Source organism: Accipiter gentilis, chromosome 7 (genome assembly GCF_929443795.1).
Source record: "Accipiter gentilis chromosome 7, bAccGen1.1, whole genome shotgun sequence".
NCBI classification, from domain to species: Eukaryota; Metazoa; Chordata; class Aves; order Accipitriformes; family Accipitridae; genus Astur; species Astur gentilis.
Window position 1 is genome coordinate 22,768,157 of NC_064886.1, and position 15,824 is coordinate 22,783,980.

Genomic DNA, 15,824 nt, shown 5'->3' on the forward strand with positions numbered 1-15,824 from the left:
TTAGACACAGATGTTCCCTTCTGCAGCAAGTTATAGACTTGTGGGCTTTTGACAGAGGCATGCAAAAAATCTGGCACATTTTTAATCTTTGCAAATGATAGGTTGTTGTTTTTTTAAAAACAACACTTGATATATGCCCACACCAATTAGGTCAATTATGAGCAGGGAGAACCAGATTACCAGTCCTGTTCATCTGCTTTTCAGTACTTCCCACTCTGGCTAGGAGTCCCAAATGTTTAAAAAGAGTTGTGCTGAACTGAACCTCCAGCCTGCTGTGGTCAGACATACCCTACCTGCCTTCTGAATTAGGGTAACTAGGGAACAGCATTTAGTAGGTTGCAGAGAAGTTACTCAAATCTCAGCTATGGCTTCTTGGCCAAAACCACAATGGTTGGATATTTCAGAACATGCCAAGACATTGCATTTCCCCTTTTCACACTACACAGCCCACTCAGAAGCTTAAATCTATGCCCATTACTAAAAAATGCCCCATTGTCATCCACTTACCTCCTCCTGTGCTGACATTTGGACTCTCTAGAAACAAGTAGTTAATATTGGCATCAGCTTTGAGCTATTTAATTAAGATACACGTATGTAGGGCATTACAAGGCCTCTGCACCAGGAAACACAGGGGTAAGGAGTACAAGGAGGACCTCGTGCTAGTCCCTCCTAGGCGATTCCGGCAGTGGTGCCCCGACGGTGGGACGAATGCTCCGCTGCCCTCCGAAGCGCAGATTTGCAACAAACCCACACGCGATGCAGTTGTGGAGAGCCCAGGAGTTTTTCTTAAGCACAAAGCTATGGTGGGTTGGAACAGATGTGGCCACGAGTGACTGCAAGCCATTGTTCAGAAATGTCACCACAGACACCAGCGTCTGCTTCCTGAGGAGCACCACCTCCCAAAGAAGGAGCAAGCCCTTGATATATATGTAGGGGTGCACCACAAAGCCAGCATGTGATTTCTTCAAACTGGACACTACACCAAAGAGCTCTTGAGAAGCACGTGGCACTGATAAAAAGCAGAATTCCCAGGCAGGAAAGGGGGAGAATAATTGTTTCAGCCAGATGGGAGTTTATTGTAAGGCCCAGCCAAGTATATGCACAGGAAAGAGTAGTTCCCATCATCTAAGTAATATAACCCTTGACTCTGCTCTCTACTCGCACAACACCTACTAACGTAGCCCTGGAGCTTCTGCATTGTTCCAGTAGGAACGCTGTCAGGGAATCAACACATTCTAAGGGAATCCCACTCACTACTAGAACAATTTAATTAGCACCCTTTCTTTAATCACAGTTACTGCCAAAAAAGGCACCAGACTAGAGCTAGATCAGAGGCATGCACAGAAGCAACCTCCTCATTTTGGCAGGACAGGACAAGTTGTTGTGGCACCTTACATCAGAGCCAGGAGACCCTCCTGGCTGCTTCCACCAGAGCGAAGCCACACTCAAAACCCGCAGGAGGGTCTTGCAAGAAGCCATGAGTGGCAAGTTGTGGCAGCCTCTCGCTGGCCCACGAGCGCTCTTCAGTGATGGGTGCCAGCCTCTGCCTGAATCCCTAGAAGCAGGCAGGACTCAGTTTCTCAAGCTTCTCTGTCCTGCCTCCAAGAGAGAAATGCTTCTGGCATGAGGTGATGCTGGGAGCCCAGAGGGAATGTGGGGAGGATGCTGTGACATGTAGCTGGTAAGAGAAGGTGACATGACCGTGCGGCTTAGCTTGTGAAGACATAAGCCCTGCTGAAGAGAAGTGGAAACAAAGCGATGCAAGACCCTGGCTAGGAAAACCCTCAGCCCATTAGTGCTCACAGTTTTTGCTGAAGCTCAAAAAGGTGAAGTAGTGATAAGTTTTCTTCACTCATGTTAATGCTGGTTACAAGGAGCCGCTGTTTGCAGAATCCTGGAGGACGCTGTCTTGCCTGCATCCCAAAGACTGTTTATTTTTAAAGTGTATTTATTTCAAAGAAAAGGAAGGAGGACATCCTGTCTTGATGTTTGTCATTCCTCTGTGAGCACAATCTCAGATTCTCTGGCTTGGGACCTGTCCAATGTAGTTCGTTTTCTTTTATAACATACTCACCCAAAAAATAGCAAGTTCTCTTCAGTGCGTACCCAGAGTCAGAGTGAATGCCTCAGCAGAGGAAACTGGAGACACACAGCTGAGCCACTAAATTTCCAAGACATCCTCAGGGGCCAAGCCACACACTTAATAGAGATACCCAGTTGCAGGCTTGCAAGGAAATGATGTGCAAAGACCATAACCTAGTTTGCCCTCATTAATGCCTTATGCACATCTCGGCTTCTGTGCATTTCTCACATGTATTTCCAGTTTCAGGCAGACTTAAAAATGTCACTTCCACTTCTTTTTAGAGATGACAGAGAAGGAATAATCCACTATATTTCAAACTGACTGAACATTTAAGACGTGCTGCATTTATTATTCTTTTCAGGAACAGACGTGTATTATCTCCTTATCCAAGTTAAAGGGCATTTTGGTCTTTGCTTGAAGACTGTAGTAGAAAGATTTAATACTAGAGTAAGGAGTGAATAGGATAGTGAGGATAGAAGCTATTTACACAGACCTTAGGCCCTTCAAAAAAAATCACTCTGAAGTCAAAATACCTGGTTATGATCCTGTGATTTTGACTGAAAGATTCTTTTATGTTTTGTCCCTTCCTGTAAAATAGCCCCATGACATAAATGATCCTTTACTCTTTTTTTTTTTTTTTTTTTTTAGAGTAGGAACCCCTCCCCAGGTAGATTTTTTTTTTTTTTTTTTTTTTTTTTTTTTTTTTTCTTCATTTAAAGAACAAAATCCACTGCAGCTACCTGATGCCAGAACAGGACTGCAGGAAGTATATGGCAGTTCTATTGTAGCCTTATCTTGTCAGCCTACAGCTGATTCTGATTCAACAGCAGCTACAGGGGTATGCAATTAGTTTCTGGACAGAGATGGATGCAGTCTTAGCATCCAAGATTGTTCAGTCTGGATGACTAAATTTAGCCTTCTGAGCTCACCATAGTATCAGTGGGGTGAAAATCCAGCAAGCTTTATTTAGGATCCCTCACCCCTCCAAAATTAAAAACATCTTATGTGCGCACATGCACGCACATGTGTATCTCTTTCAAAGATTTGGCAACGCTTTGAAACTACCTCACCAGCTCCTTCACATTTTACTCTGCCCCAGGGACCTCTTTAAAACGCTGGCTCCACCAACGTCTTTGCAATTGCTCAAAACACGCAGGGTGAGGTATGGTACCTGGGTTACTTCTCCCCTCCAATCATAGGAGATTCACTCAGAGTCAAAGATCGCTCGGATTCACAAGGACATTTGAACAGAGCCAACCACCTGGGATGAAATATGAAGTGGCCCAAACTTTCAGCCAGAGCAGAAAGAAAATGCTAAACTTAGGGTTTAAAAAGAAAATGAGAAGGAAAAAGGGAATGTGGTCATTCCATAATCCCAGTTTAAGGGGGAAAAACAAAACATAGACAAGTCTTTACTTGCTGACGTGGCTGGAACTAGCTGCAAAGCTACCAGAAATATAATTCTTGTGGTTCCCAGCAAAAGCCCCAAGTTCTCCTCTCACAGTATTTCCAAGTTAGGGAAGACTGAGCTTTTTGGATGCTCATCAAATACAGGATCTGAGGAAAGACTATCCCAAGAGTAAGATATAAAACTCCAGTCTGTTAGTTTAAGAAGTGACCACATTTACTTCACTAGCTGACTGATCTAGAGATCAAAGCTGGTAGAACTTTTTCCAAGTGGAGGACAAAGTTAATCGGAGACTTTATAAAATTAGCACTCTACTTACTTTTGCGTTTTCAGCTCATCTTTCCATGCAAGGTTTATTTCCTTTCGTTAGCGTTAACTAGATACAGCAGCAGCACATCTAACCTATTTTTCCACCTGGCAGTACAAGAATTCCTGGAAGTGCCTTGGAATCACCATTTCCCCCTCCACCAAATTGCCTTTGCTGTTTAAAGCATGAGGCAACAGCAAAAGGAGACTCTTTCATCCCATACTAGGGCAACTCTTCAAGTATCTCTGGATGCTTGAAAGTAGCAGACCCAGCAGAAGTAGATCAGGACATGGGACTGACAGAGTATAACAAAAATTGCCGACACTTTGCTTAGTTATTAGGAGAGAGTTTTCCCCGTCTCCTTTTTCCAGTCCTTAATTGTGATTTTTTCCGATCGATCTCCAAAAGAGTTCTCATCAATTAGGAGAATATCCTGCTTACTAAGGGGTCTCCCCCGCCCTCCCAATAACCCCGTCTCAACACAACCCATATACCTGCACACGCACTTTGTATTCTCTCCTTGCTCCCTGCGCAAATTCACATAAACAAGCACTGAACAGGGTTCAGTTGTGGGACTCTGAAACTGAGCCGAGCATACATTTGCTTTTAATACGTTTATGGTATCAGAGCGGTTGCACTCAGGTTTTTCAACAAGGGTCTAATATTTCTTGAAGTGAGTGCAACCTGCTGGATTTAAGCAAAACCAAAACTGCATTTTTTCACAGACGGTCTGTTATTTCAGTGGTGGGTAGCAGCAGTTCCACCACATAAAAGTGATTATGGATGTGACATTTCCACACTGCAAATCCCATTTTCAGGAAAGAACCCGACTTGTCTTATATTCCTTCTTGGCACACATCAGACAGCTTCACAGGGCCCTGTTTTCACACCTATCACCAACTTTTCTATTGTTTTTAATGGTTTACAGGACATTTGAAGAGAACAAATACGCAGGTAGGAAGGGAAGGGGACTATGAAAGCCTGTTGCTGCAGCAGACACGGAAAATAAAAATATTGTTAGAAGAGCAGAGGAGGGAAGCAGGAATGCAGCGCAGCAGTTAGAGCAAAGAATGCAAAGTCAGAATGAGACTTCAGGACTTGGAGGCCCAAATATGCCTCAGACTGTAGGCATGCTATTTTCTCTTATTCTTCCCATATGTGACTTTGCTGCAGCTGAGCCCTGAGCTCAAGCGTCACAACAAGATTGCTTGGAAGGCGCTGCTTTATTTCAGCAGAGAATAGACAACCTTCTCCTCGCTTCTTAGGAAAAAAAAAAAAAATAATCAGGGAGGATGGTAATGTTTGCATTACCCTTGGACGAAGGCAAGTAGGTTCTGTCAGGATGGAAAGAGGCTGGCAGAGCCCAGGATATCCTCACCAGCTCCGAGCGCCTGCCTGTAGATGCAGCATTTCCTACGGCAGCCTGCCAAACCGTTAGGCAGGCCATTGCCACAACAAATCTCTGTGAATCAAAGCAGCTGCAGAAGAAGAGGCAGGAGAAGGTCAGTGATCTCATTAGAGCCAGGAGGCCTGGGCCCCCCAGCCACAGCAAGGTCCCAGCTTCACAGCTGCAGTGTATTTTGATACCTGGCCTCAAGCAGATTGCATAATTGCACCATGAGGTCACCATCCCTCCTCCTTGATCCTCTCTGAGAACAGGAGGTGGAGAAAAGGAAAATCACATAAAAAAAACCAGGGGCACTCTGACAACCACCAGGCACAGTGACACACTCCAGTTTCTGTGGAGAACAACAGACCTTCTCATTTGACTCCAGAGATGCAATGCCTTTTTCTCCTTACAAAAAAATGCTTGTTCTCAGAGACACAAACAGGGGCTGTTTTCTGAACAATCCCCCGTGGAACAGCACAGCTTTCCATAGCATGATCAGCAGTATATGCAGCCTGGGCAGACTTTGTAACTTGACATTTTGTACTTGCCGTCGGAGCAACCAGAGGAAAGGCAGTCTCGTGCTCTGCTGTTTTGGGGAGGTTCAGGTGAGATGCAGAAGCAGTTTATCCTTACTAAGCCAGAAATGCCAACCTACTCTGTAGTTAAGAGCAATGGGCAGAATTGTCTGCAGTAGCCGCAGATATTTTGAGTACCTGATGCAAGATTCCTATGTGAGGCCATGAATGAAGATCACCCGGCTCTGGGTGCGGGGCTTTGCAGGCTAATTTGGCTTGTCTCTCTCTGCAGACAAAACCCAGAGTTGTTTCCTGCAGAGGGAAATTCAAAGCAGGAGTTAAGAGATGGTCTTAACAGCCCTCTGAAAGAGTATTTCTCCCTCTCGGTGAAGGTGGGACTTGAGGAGGCTTCCTGGCTAACTCAGCTACCTAAATGTTCGTAGGTGAAATCTCAGGATATTGAAAAGACAATAAAACCATTCTTGCTCTTTTCCCCCATCTCATATATAGGCAGAAGTTTTACTTCTCCCCTTTCAGTTCTTTAATTAAGATTGAGTTGTATTCACCTACAAGATGTCTTGCACGTTACAGCTATGTAAATCTGGCTAAGCAGAGTTCTCTCGCCTTATCCAGTTCTTTCTTTGATTTAGATTTCTAAGGCTCGAAATTCTTATGATGAATAGTTTTTCTCTGGGCTTGGCAGCAGCCTGGCAGTTTATGGGTTTTTGCTACCTGACAGTTTCCCAAGTTGAAGTTACCACCCACCACAGGAGTAACCCTGGCATTCACTGATTATTCAGTAATTGCTGTATGCCAAGGTGTAGACATGCTCATGAAGTGGATAAAATATTGGTAGGAGTGTAAAATACAGACAGAAATGCTCTGGAAGACACCTAGGCCAAGGCATAGGACATATCCAATTTTTACTTTAATTTCATTGATGCACTTACATCCAAGTGCTTTTACTAGAAACTAAGTACGAGGTCTTATTCTGAACTCTTCTTCATCCTTCACTGCAGCCCCACATTGCAATATTAATTTCCTCCTCCTCATCTCGGTCTGAAAGGGACAAAAGCCAGATTGTTTTTCTATGAAATGATTTGAAAAATCTATTTAAAACATGCAAATCCAGTGCTTGGAAAGACCCACTTGACTAGGCAGTGTTCCCTTGGGGACTATTACACTCATAAAGTAGAACTATTTTAAGCAGAAACCTGTCATTAGTATCTCATAAATTTATTGTGCTATGTTCATGCAACACATGCAAGTGAGACATGTCATTATGAGAGCAGTCTGAACATCGTTTTTCCCCTTTCATCCCAACATTAGCTTTTATGGCTAAGGAAGCATACAACATATCTAAGACAACATCCACCAGGGAGTGCCAGAATTCACATCAACAACCAGCTTTTTCTTGTGGACTTTCCAGACTACCAATCCTTGCGGGGGGGGGGGGGGGGGGGGAAGAGCTAACTCCTGTGACTGGACACTCAACGGACAAATAGAGATTCTCCAACAAAGATGCAAGATGCCATATCAAATAAGATCCTACATCTATACAAAGCTGCTATCTCTGTTCTAGTTTTTTGGGGTTCGGGGTCTTGGGTTTTTTTTTGTTGATTTGTTTTTTTTTTTTCAGCAAATACCCTCATTCGAACATACAAAAAAATGTAAAGCTTTAGAAAGGGAAACAAAGGCATCATTTAGAGTGTCTCCTCAGGCAAATAATCATTAATATGATGGGACCATCGTAAATAAAAGTAAGGCAGTGTAATGAAGAGTTCAAGATGCCACGGCCATTTGCTTCAGGGTTTTAATAGGTCAGCATAGGTCTTTTTTCTACTAGAGCAAGTTCTCATTAACAAAGTGTACACAACACACCATAGAAAAAATTAACAGTAAACGATAGGGTTGGTGGGAACTAACAGGAGTGATGAGGGAGTTTCCAGAAGATCAATCTGGTTTTCATTTTCTATAAATTGAACAGGCCAAAGCAGCTCAAATTAAAGAGTAGAAAACATGGTCAGATTGTTTGAACTGCTTGGTAACCAGATGAAATATATAACAAAGCAAAAGCTATAGCACTGCAGTAAAGTTTGCTTGTAGAGTTCAGTATAAAAGTCCATTTAGCAAGTTATGTATGTTCATAGGAATCTGTAAAACTAGTGTTCCCAAATTAACTTTTTATATATTTATAACCTCCCAAATACATGGGAGAGATTTAAATAATGAAATCCATATGCAGCTTAGGTGCCCCAAACCACTTTGTTTTGTTTTGAAAGTACCAGAAACAGGAGAAAGGAGAACTGAAAGGCAATCCCATGCAAATTTTGCTGGCCACTTCCCAGGAAATAAATTTGGATCTTTAAAAGCAAGCAAAACACACATGTATACGTGTAAACTGGCCTTGCAAAAAAGCAAGCTGTTTGTGCTTGGATTTCCAGCTGCATGACCCTATTGTTTCATCCAGACACTTCAGATGTTTCACATGTTGGAAGTCTATTGTACAAACACATGGAGAGGGAAACATTCCACGTGTGAAAGCCAAAACCTGCAAATATCCTGTATCGCTACTAGCATGCCGCAGAGTTGTCACTGCAACTCTTTGGGAACCGGGTCGTTGTTTCACTAAATGTCACTAGCAGGTGAGAGGGCTTATGCAGAAGACATGGATAATGATCCTTAAAAAGCAAACAAAGAAAAACCCTCTCTCTTTCACGCGATATTTTTAACCAGGCTTCTAAATGAGCCATTGCTACAGCTGAGGCTGGCCATTCAGAGGTCTGTTACCATCTGAACACATACCCTTAGTTTTGGATGGTATACAAACAGTAGCACTTTTCCCCACCTCGCTGTTCCAGGATTAGTCTCCTCTTGTGCACTCTGCAAAGGGAAATTTCCAAGACTCCACCTTTGCCAGGATTTCAGAGAGCAGGATGCTTGTAAATTTTACTTTACTGCCTACACATAAGGAGAGACCATGAGGGCACAGCAGGGAGGGTGTGGGAGAAAGCAGAAAAAAGTATCACAGATACTGCAGTCAGAGGAAGAACTAAGCTCTGGGTTTGTTGTTCCAGGGTCCCAACCAGTGAGCAGTTTATTTTTCCAAATAAATCTGCTTTGCAGACATCCTTTCTTCTTCCCCATTCAAGTTTCAACCAGGAAACCTGGAATAAGTTACTGTTGATTTTAGAGGCAAATCAAAGTGTTCAGCCTGCTAAGCTTGCATTTAAAGTTAGTCTTGATGAGAACTCCTTGGGGCCCTTGTATTCAAATAGTGAGGTCTCAGATTCACCTGAACTGCCCACCCATGCAGATCTATAACACAGGCAGGAAGATGAGGGGATGGGCAGCCTGGGCTTCAAGCCTCAGTTCTAACAGTACAGGCTCCACATTTTAACTCAAATCCAGAAGAAAAAAAAAAAATCCCTTTAATAAAAACTTAAAGTCATACAAAACAGTGGAATATTTACTAACCAAGACGAGGAGAGGGCTGGATTTAGGTAGAACAAGTGGATTAGGTCTCCCATTGCTAATCCCAAACTAAGTACGGTACAGAGCAGGCACACCCTCCTTGGAAAGACTGAGCAACCAACTTTCTCGGATTTGGATCAGGCTGGACTGTCAGAGGCATTTCAGCCCAGATCTCCCGTATTCAGGAAGCTGTCCTTGTTGGCATCCTTGACACCTGACCCTTGCTACGGTCCTGCTAGTCCTTAACAGAATAACGAAACACAAACGCTACGGAAACACATCAGTAAGAGATCAGTGAACTTCCAAAAGTCCCTTCTTCAGAGCTGACAGTAGTTCTGAATGGAGGCTTGTACCAGCCCATTTTGTTTAGCTGGTTTGATGTTGCAACCTGGCTGCTAATATAAAGAAGTGAGAAGAATAAAATACTGGATGAAAATGAGATAGCACAGCAGGTTATGGCTTGCATGTGGCAAATTTGCTTTTGTTTTGCCACTTTGAACACCACCCACCCCTGCTTCATATTGAAGCATAATGGTGCTGCCTATGCTCCCCCAGGACCAAGGATTTCACATAATTTAGTAGTTTCTGTAATTAGGTATTTGTGAAACTCTGAAATCCTCTGATGAAAGGTGCTATAAAAGTATTACCAAAAGTCTTCTACCATTAAAGGACTCCACCCAAACCCAAATACAGATGTTGTCCTCAATGTACATCATTACTAATCCAAGCCAGCAGTACTTATGGCCTCATTTAAATCCTCCTGAAGTCCCAGATGACTTCTGTGAGCTCTAGGAGGGCCTCAAGAATTCTAGAAAGGAAATATAGGCAAATCAGCCTTTTCTCCTCTCAAAACTGGAATGTCCTTTTCATTGGCAACGACATGAGTAAGGATATTCAAAATGAACCATAAAGTCATTTGGTGCTGAGAGCTTGTAAGAGGAATTATAATGTTCCTACATTGAGTTTGAAAACTAAGGCTGCCAGTAGGGCTTTTCCCCGCTGCTGTATAATTGTTCCACATACTAATGCAAGACCCTATAGTGCCCTGTACCTACTCCACCCTCCTCCTGCCATGGATTTGCACAAGAGGATTATTTTTCTCTTTAGTACTTCCCATACTCAAGGAAGTATCTAAACACCAAGTTGAATATTTGTTCTTTATAAACCTGAGATACCAGTGCATAGACTGACCTTGTAATAATAATAGTGTGTAATGGGAAGAGTTGCTATACCCGACCTAGTCTAGCTACACTACTGCTGGGTAGCCACTCTCTGGTACCAAACATGCCATGAGTTCTTTTTCTTTAAGAAAAAAGGGAGGCAGGAAGAGAGACGTGTGAACATTTTACCACCATTCCTGGTCTGTCACGCAAAGAAGCAGATGGGGAGAATAGTAATTGTTTGTTGGTTACCACAGGAAAGTTTGTTTGCTGGGTATTTTTAAACCAGTGCAACAGGACTGTTTGCTTCAACCTACTTAGATAGTAAAGAAACAAAAATTACTTCAGCATTTTCATCCCAAGGATGGTTGGCATCTCTAGTGGTACTGCACTCTTTTAGCTCCTTCCACATGAAGATTACCGGCATCGTTCCAGAAATCTTCTGCCACCAGCTTACTTCTCTTACCTTGGCTGCTGCTTCCATTGCTGGCCCTGGCAAACAAGAGAATTATGGTTCAGCTCTACAAAGAGAGAGTCCCATGTGCTATGCAGGACTTGAGGCCAGCCTCATCCATCTTCTCAGCTTTCAGCTTCTTCAGTGCTTCAGTAATTAGAATTATCAGGACTAAAACACTGTGGACATTATTGCTGCTTAGCGTGAAGCTAACAAGAGAGCGCCAGATTTACAACATTCTGGCCAGACAGAGAATTAAAAAAAAGTTACAAATCATTGCCCAGTTCCAGGGATACGTACTCCAGGATCTTATTTCGCCAGAGACTCCACGTGAACTTTAGCCTCTAGGAGAAATCCGCCTGCATTTTTCTAATTGAAATACCAGTCAGACCAGTGGCGGGATGCAAACTAACACGCATGAAAAATAAAGGTTCAATGACCCAAATCAATTATGTTTTAAGGGCACAGCTCTGGACTCAGTAGGAAATATTTTAAACAGAAAAAAAGAGCTAAACAGGATCATTCATTGAACTGACCTGGAAATGAGACAGAAATTTGGTAAATAAGAAGTTCAGTGCAAGCCAGTTTTGTGTACCAACTGTAGTGGATTAAAAAAAAAACAAAACAAAACAAAACAAAACACCCAATCCCAGATATTTCTTAGACTCAAATAATGTTTCAGACTTCTGGGTACTAAACTGAACAGTGCAATAAAACAAAGCAATTCTCATGCCTTCCTTGAGCACAGGCAGTGTAACACAGTTTAATTTCAGACATAAAAAAAAAGCAGTTTCTAGAAATCCTGAAACTGCATCTTTATTAAAATAGGACAACCTGCAGGTCTTCTATAAAACAAAAATAATAATTTAAAGAAAAAAACAACTCCTGAAGATCAGAACCAGTTACTGTGGCTGGATTTTTAAAGCACATACACACAAGCTAGGGAAAAAATAGCTCTACTGCTTCAGAATACATTAATATAGCTGCTCCCCAAACTGGCTGAACATACAGAGTAAATATCTGCCAAGGTACACTATAAACACAATAGGACGCAGCTACAGCAATTAATCAAGATATAAAGAAATAGGAAAGACCTATCATTTCTCTACTCCTAAAGAACGAGTACTTTCACAAACAGTGGAGAGATGAATAGGTATTAAGCTCATTGCGAACAAAACTTTCAGATTCTTTGAAAGTGCCTTATTTGTCTTGACTGGCTTCGTTTCTTGAGACAGAAAGACAGCCTGGTGTGCATATACAGTGCTTTACAGTAACCTATAAAGCAAAAGCTACCTGGACCTAAACATCCCATTAAAGTGTTCCTAAAATAACCCCCACACCTGGCAGCAGCTGGGATTGGAAACAGATGTGCAGTACATCTGGTAAAGAATGGGGCTGCTGGTAGCAGGCGCTGAGCCGTTTGAGTGATGTACTTTTCCAGTCCAGCAATTGTCTGGAAGGACTTGATAAAACTTACATATTTTGCCTCTACTTTTCTTAAGGCAGAGGCTGACCACAAACAGACCTATTGTGTGTCAACTTAAAACATTTGAGAATTTCCATATCCTCCCCCCCCCCCCAATCAGAAGTGCATATTTTGCTGCTCCAGTTGCATAATTTACTGATTCAGCTGCATGCTTGGTCGATCTGGCAGGAGACTAGTACGGTAGTTGAGATTCTGGATACATTGCCAATTGTGCAGCGTGCTTTGTTGATCAGGGCCGTAGAATTTAATAGCTGAAATTTCATACACTTTACTAATCAGGCCACATTCTTTGCTAATTGAGGTGCATATTTTAGTAGTTGATTTTTTTTTTAATCCTTCACTGATCTTGGGAAGGATCCTGCTCCCTCTGAAACCAGCGGGAATTTTGCCATAGCCCTCACTGGAAGCAGGACTAAGACTTTCACTGGAGGGTCTAGGATCGCTAAGATTTCTTCTCTTAAAAGGAACAAGAAAAGCTTGACTTTTTCTTTAAGCCAGCAAGTGAAGATCACCAGATGAAGGGTGGCACTGGCATAGAGACCTCCTCCATAGGGAGTTGATTAAACAGATAATATTTTATGGACATACAGAGACATAATTTTGACTCTGTTATTCTTTCATCAGGCTTACATTCTTCCTTCGGGATAAACAAGCCACTTATCTGCACATCTTGTTCCATCTGATACAGACACGCAGGAGGAAACATCATACACCTTATCTTCGAATTTTCTTTCATTTGATCTAACTCCTATTTTTATACTGCTGTAGTGCTCAGTGAAGGATTCCAGAGACAGCTCTACTTTGCCACAAAACATGTTTCAAACATGCACGCTACCTCACAGCATCCCAAACTTCCTCAACTCCGAGTGGCAGAGACCACCTTCCCGGATGAAAAGAACAGTTCATTTTCCTATACCTCATGCAGACTTTGCCCTTGCCAAGGAAGTTTCTGTTATGTTTTTACATTGTTAACTCTAAGCCAGAAGACAATTCATTTCCCATAAATCTTTGAATACCTTTTTCCAACTGCTAAATTGAACTACATTTGAACCACCAACTTAGAGTGGGATGTGTATTTTTTTACTAGCATAGCAACACTATCAGAATGTAGCCAAAAAAGATAAAAATAATGAAGCCTACGCAGCATAGTGCAGTCCTTGATGAGTGAAGAGCAAGTGCAACTTACTCAAAAAAATAACAAAACCAGGCAGCAAGAGATGTGCACACATGTCTGTTTGCACAGATTTCACTGTCACATTCAGGAAGATAAGCAACAGAAAATGCCTAAGTTTCATTCTGCAAAAGAAATTGTCCGGTATGTTAAGAGACTGTAGACAACATGTGATCAAAAGAATAATTGACACAGCAAGAAGTCAAGTCTGGGAAAGTATGCGGGAGGTTGTTGCTTCTTCACTAAGGGGGCGGTTTCTTTTCTATAGTGCTGTTGGTCAATACTTTAGTTCAGATACTGCCTGATGGGAAATCAAACAGTCCTGATTTCAGAGTTAAGAGAACAACAGAAGTTGGCTAGGAAACACAGAAGAAAATCAAACAAAAATCATACAGCTTGCTGATGCATTCAGTGTCCCACCATTGCCACTCACACCACACAGCTAATACGCGGTCCTTCTCATGACTGTACAGGCAAAGTTAGAACAAAACTAGCACAGGAAGGATGCAATAGCTTAGGGCAGCAAGCAAGTTACGTAGTTTAATAAGAGAAGTATGCAGCTGGATGAGGATAAGCTTGCAGGTTCCGCGATGTAATTCTGAGTTGAAACAAAAGACAAAACCCCACAACCGTACAATTCAATAGATTTAAGTGTGCACCTTTGTAAAGTTAATACTTAGTACTTCAGTGCCAGAAATGTGGCTTAATTAAGAAGTTCTCACTGTAGCTATCTTCACTAGGATACCAGAGTGAGATAAAACATCTTCGTTTCAACCACAAAGTCGGAGCTGTGTTCTTATGTGCCGTGGCAGGGAGCTGGTGTATCGGGCAGAATTACAATGCTGTTTTGCACCAGGGAAAGCAACCCCCCACCTTTTTTCTTTACATACGCGTACGTAACAAAAGACATAAACGTATGGAATATTATTTTCTTATAGCGTAGTGGCTCATGTTTTAGAGAGCTGAGAATCTCTACCAGAAGCGTCAGATCTTGCTCCTGTCAGGGTCCACAGGCAAAGTCCCGCTCACTTCAGCGGGACGAGGACTGCTCACCCTTCCCAAAGCACAGAACGACTGTTTGCTCTGCAGCTGCTCCTAGTTGCGGGGTACTCCGTGCTTCCTCGTCTGCCTTTCCAGCACCCCTCTGGTTCCCCCAGTGCTCACCCAGTGGCTCCCAGCTTACGCCAAGATCCCTGCCCCGAGAGCCGTAGCTGTCATTTGCACTGTTTACCTGCTCTCCCGACTACAGAGGAGGTGCAATGGGGACAGCAATACAGCACAAGGTGGTTTGTTTCGGCTCCGTATGCCAGGCTACCCCTTGTTAGGGACGCCTTTGGGCGAGTGCTCCGATTTCCGCTGGAAATGCTCTTCAGTGGGTTTCCACCGGGGCTTGCACCGGATTTCGGGTCTGGCAGTTTGGAAGCGGAGAGGGGGATCGGGGGCCGGACACCCGCAGCACCGCGTCTCCCGGCGCCTCTTGGACTCCGAGGCGAGTCCCCAGCCAGCTCCGAAGAGGCGCCCCCAAACCCCGCCGCCGAGCGAGCAGGGGCCGAGGGATAGCCCCCCCCCCCCCTTGTCCCGGGGCAGACCCGCCGCACCCCTCCCCCCCGGGGGGGGGGGGGGCCGCGGCGCATCCTTCCTCCCGGTCCCGGGACTCCCGGCAGCTCTGCCGCATCCCCCGTCCCGGGACTCGCCGGCACCTCTCCCTCCCCGCTGCGCTGGGAGCCCCCGGGGCACCCCCTCCCCGTCGGGTTTGCCGCTGTCCGCCCCGCGTTGGGGAGCCCGCTGCCGCCCCTGCCCGCCGCCGGGCGCCCGGTACCGACGGGGGGTGGCCGCCCGTGGTGGTGGGGGGGGGGGGGGGGGGGGGGGGGTTACCTTGCCTCCCGCCCCGCCGAGGCAGAGGGCCGCGGCCGCCGCCAGGACGAGCCCCGCGCCGGGGAAGCTCCGGCCCATGGCGCGGGGCGCTGCGCCGTGCCGTGCCGAGCCGCGCCGAGCCGAGCCGAGCGCAGCTTTGCGCTGTCGAGCCGAGCCGAGCCGTGCCCCCGAGCGGGCGCCGCTGACAGCGACCCCCCGAGCCCGGCCTCCCCGCCCCTCGCCCCCTCCCCCGGCCGCTCCCGGCCCCTGCCCTCCCCCCCGGGGGGTCACCTGCGGCGCGGAGCTCGGCGGGGAGCCACGGCACAGGAGGGGGGTCGGCCGGCCGCGGGGCTGCCGGGAGTGGGGGGAGTGGGATCGGAGGTGCCCGGTCCGAGTCGTGTGTGTGTTCCCCCCCCCCCCCCCCACACACACACACACGCCCCCCGTGGCAAGCAGGGGCCGAGCGGGGTGCCCAGGGCTGTATCTTCTCCGGGCGTGGGAACCGCCGGGGATGGAGGCAGC

At 45.0% G+C, this 15,824-nt stretch overlaps 1 protein-coding gene across 1 annotated transcript in view; it reads right to left on the reverse strand.

The window, feature by feature from the left end:
• The window catches only part of LOC126041271 (uncharacterized), a 35,352-nt gene extending 19,901 nt beyond the window's left edge, over positions 1 to 15,451 (reverse strand). Inside the window, exon 1 of the mRNA XM_049806700.1 lies at positions 15,324 to 15,451. Coding sequence (XP_049662657.1) covers positions 15,324 to 15,401 — 78 coding nt within the window. The 5' untranslated portion in view covers positions 15,402 to 15,451. The remainder of the gene's footprint in view (positions 1 to 15,323) is intronic.
• Between the last annotated feature and the right edge of the window lie 373 nt (positions 15,452 to 15,824).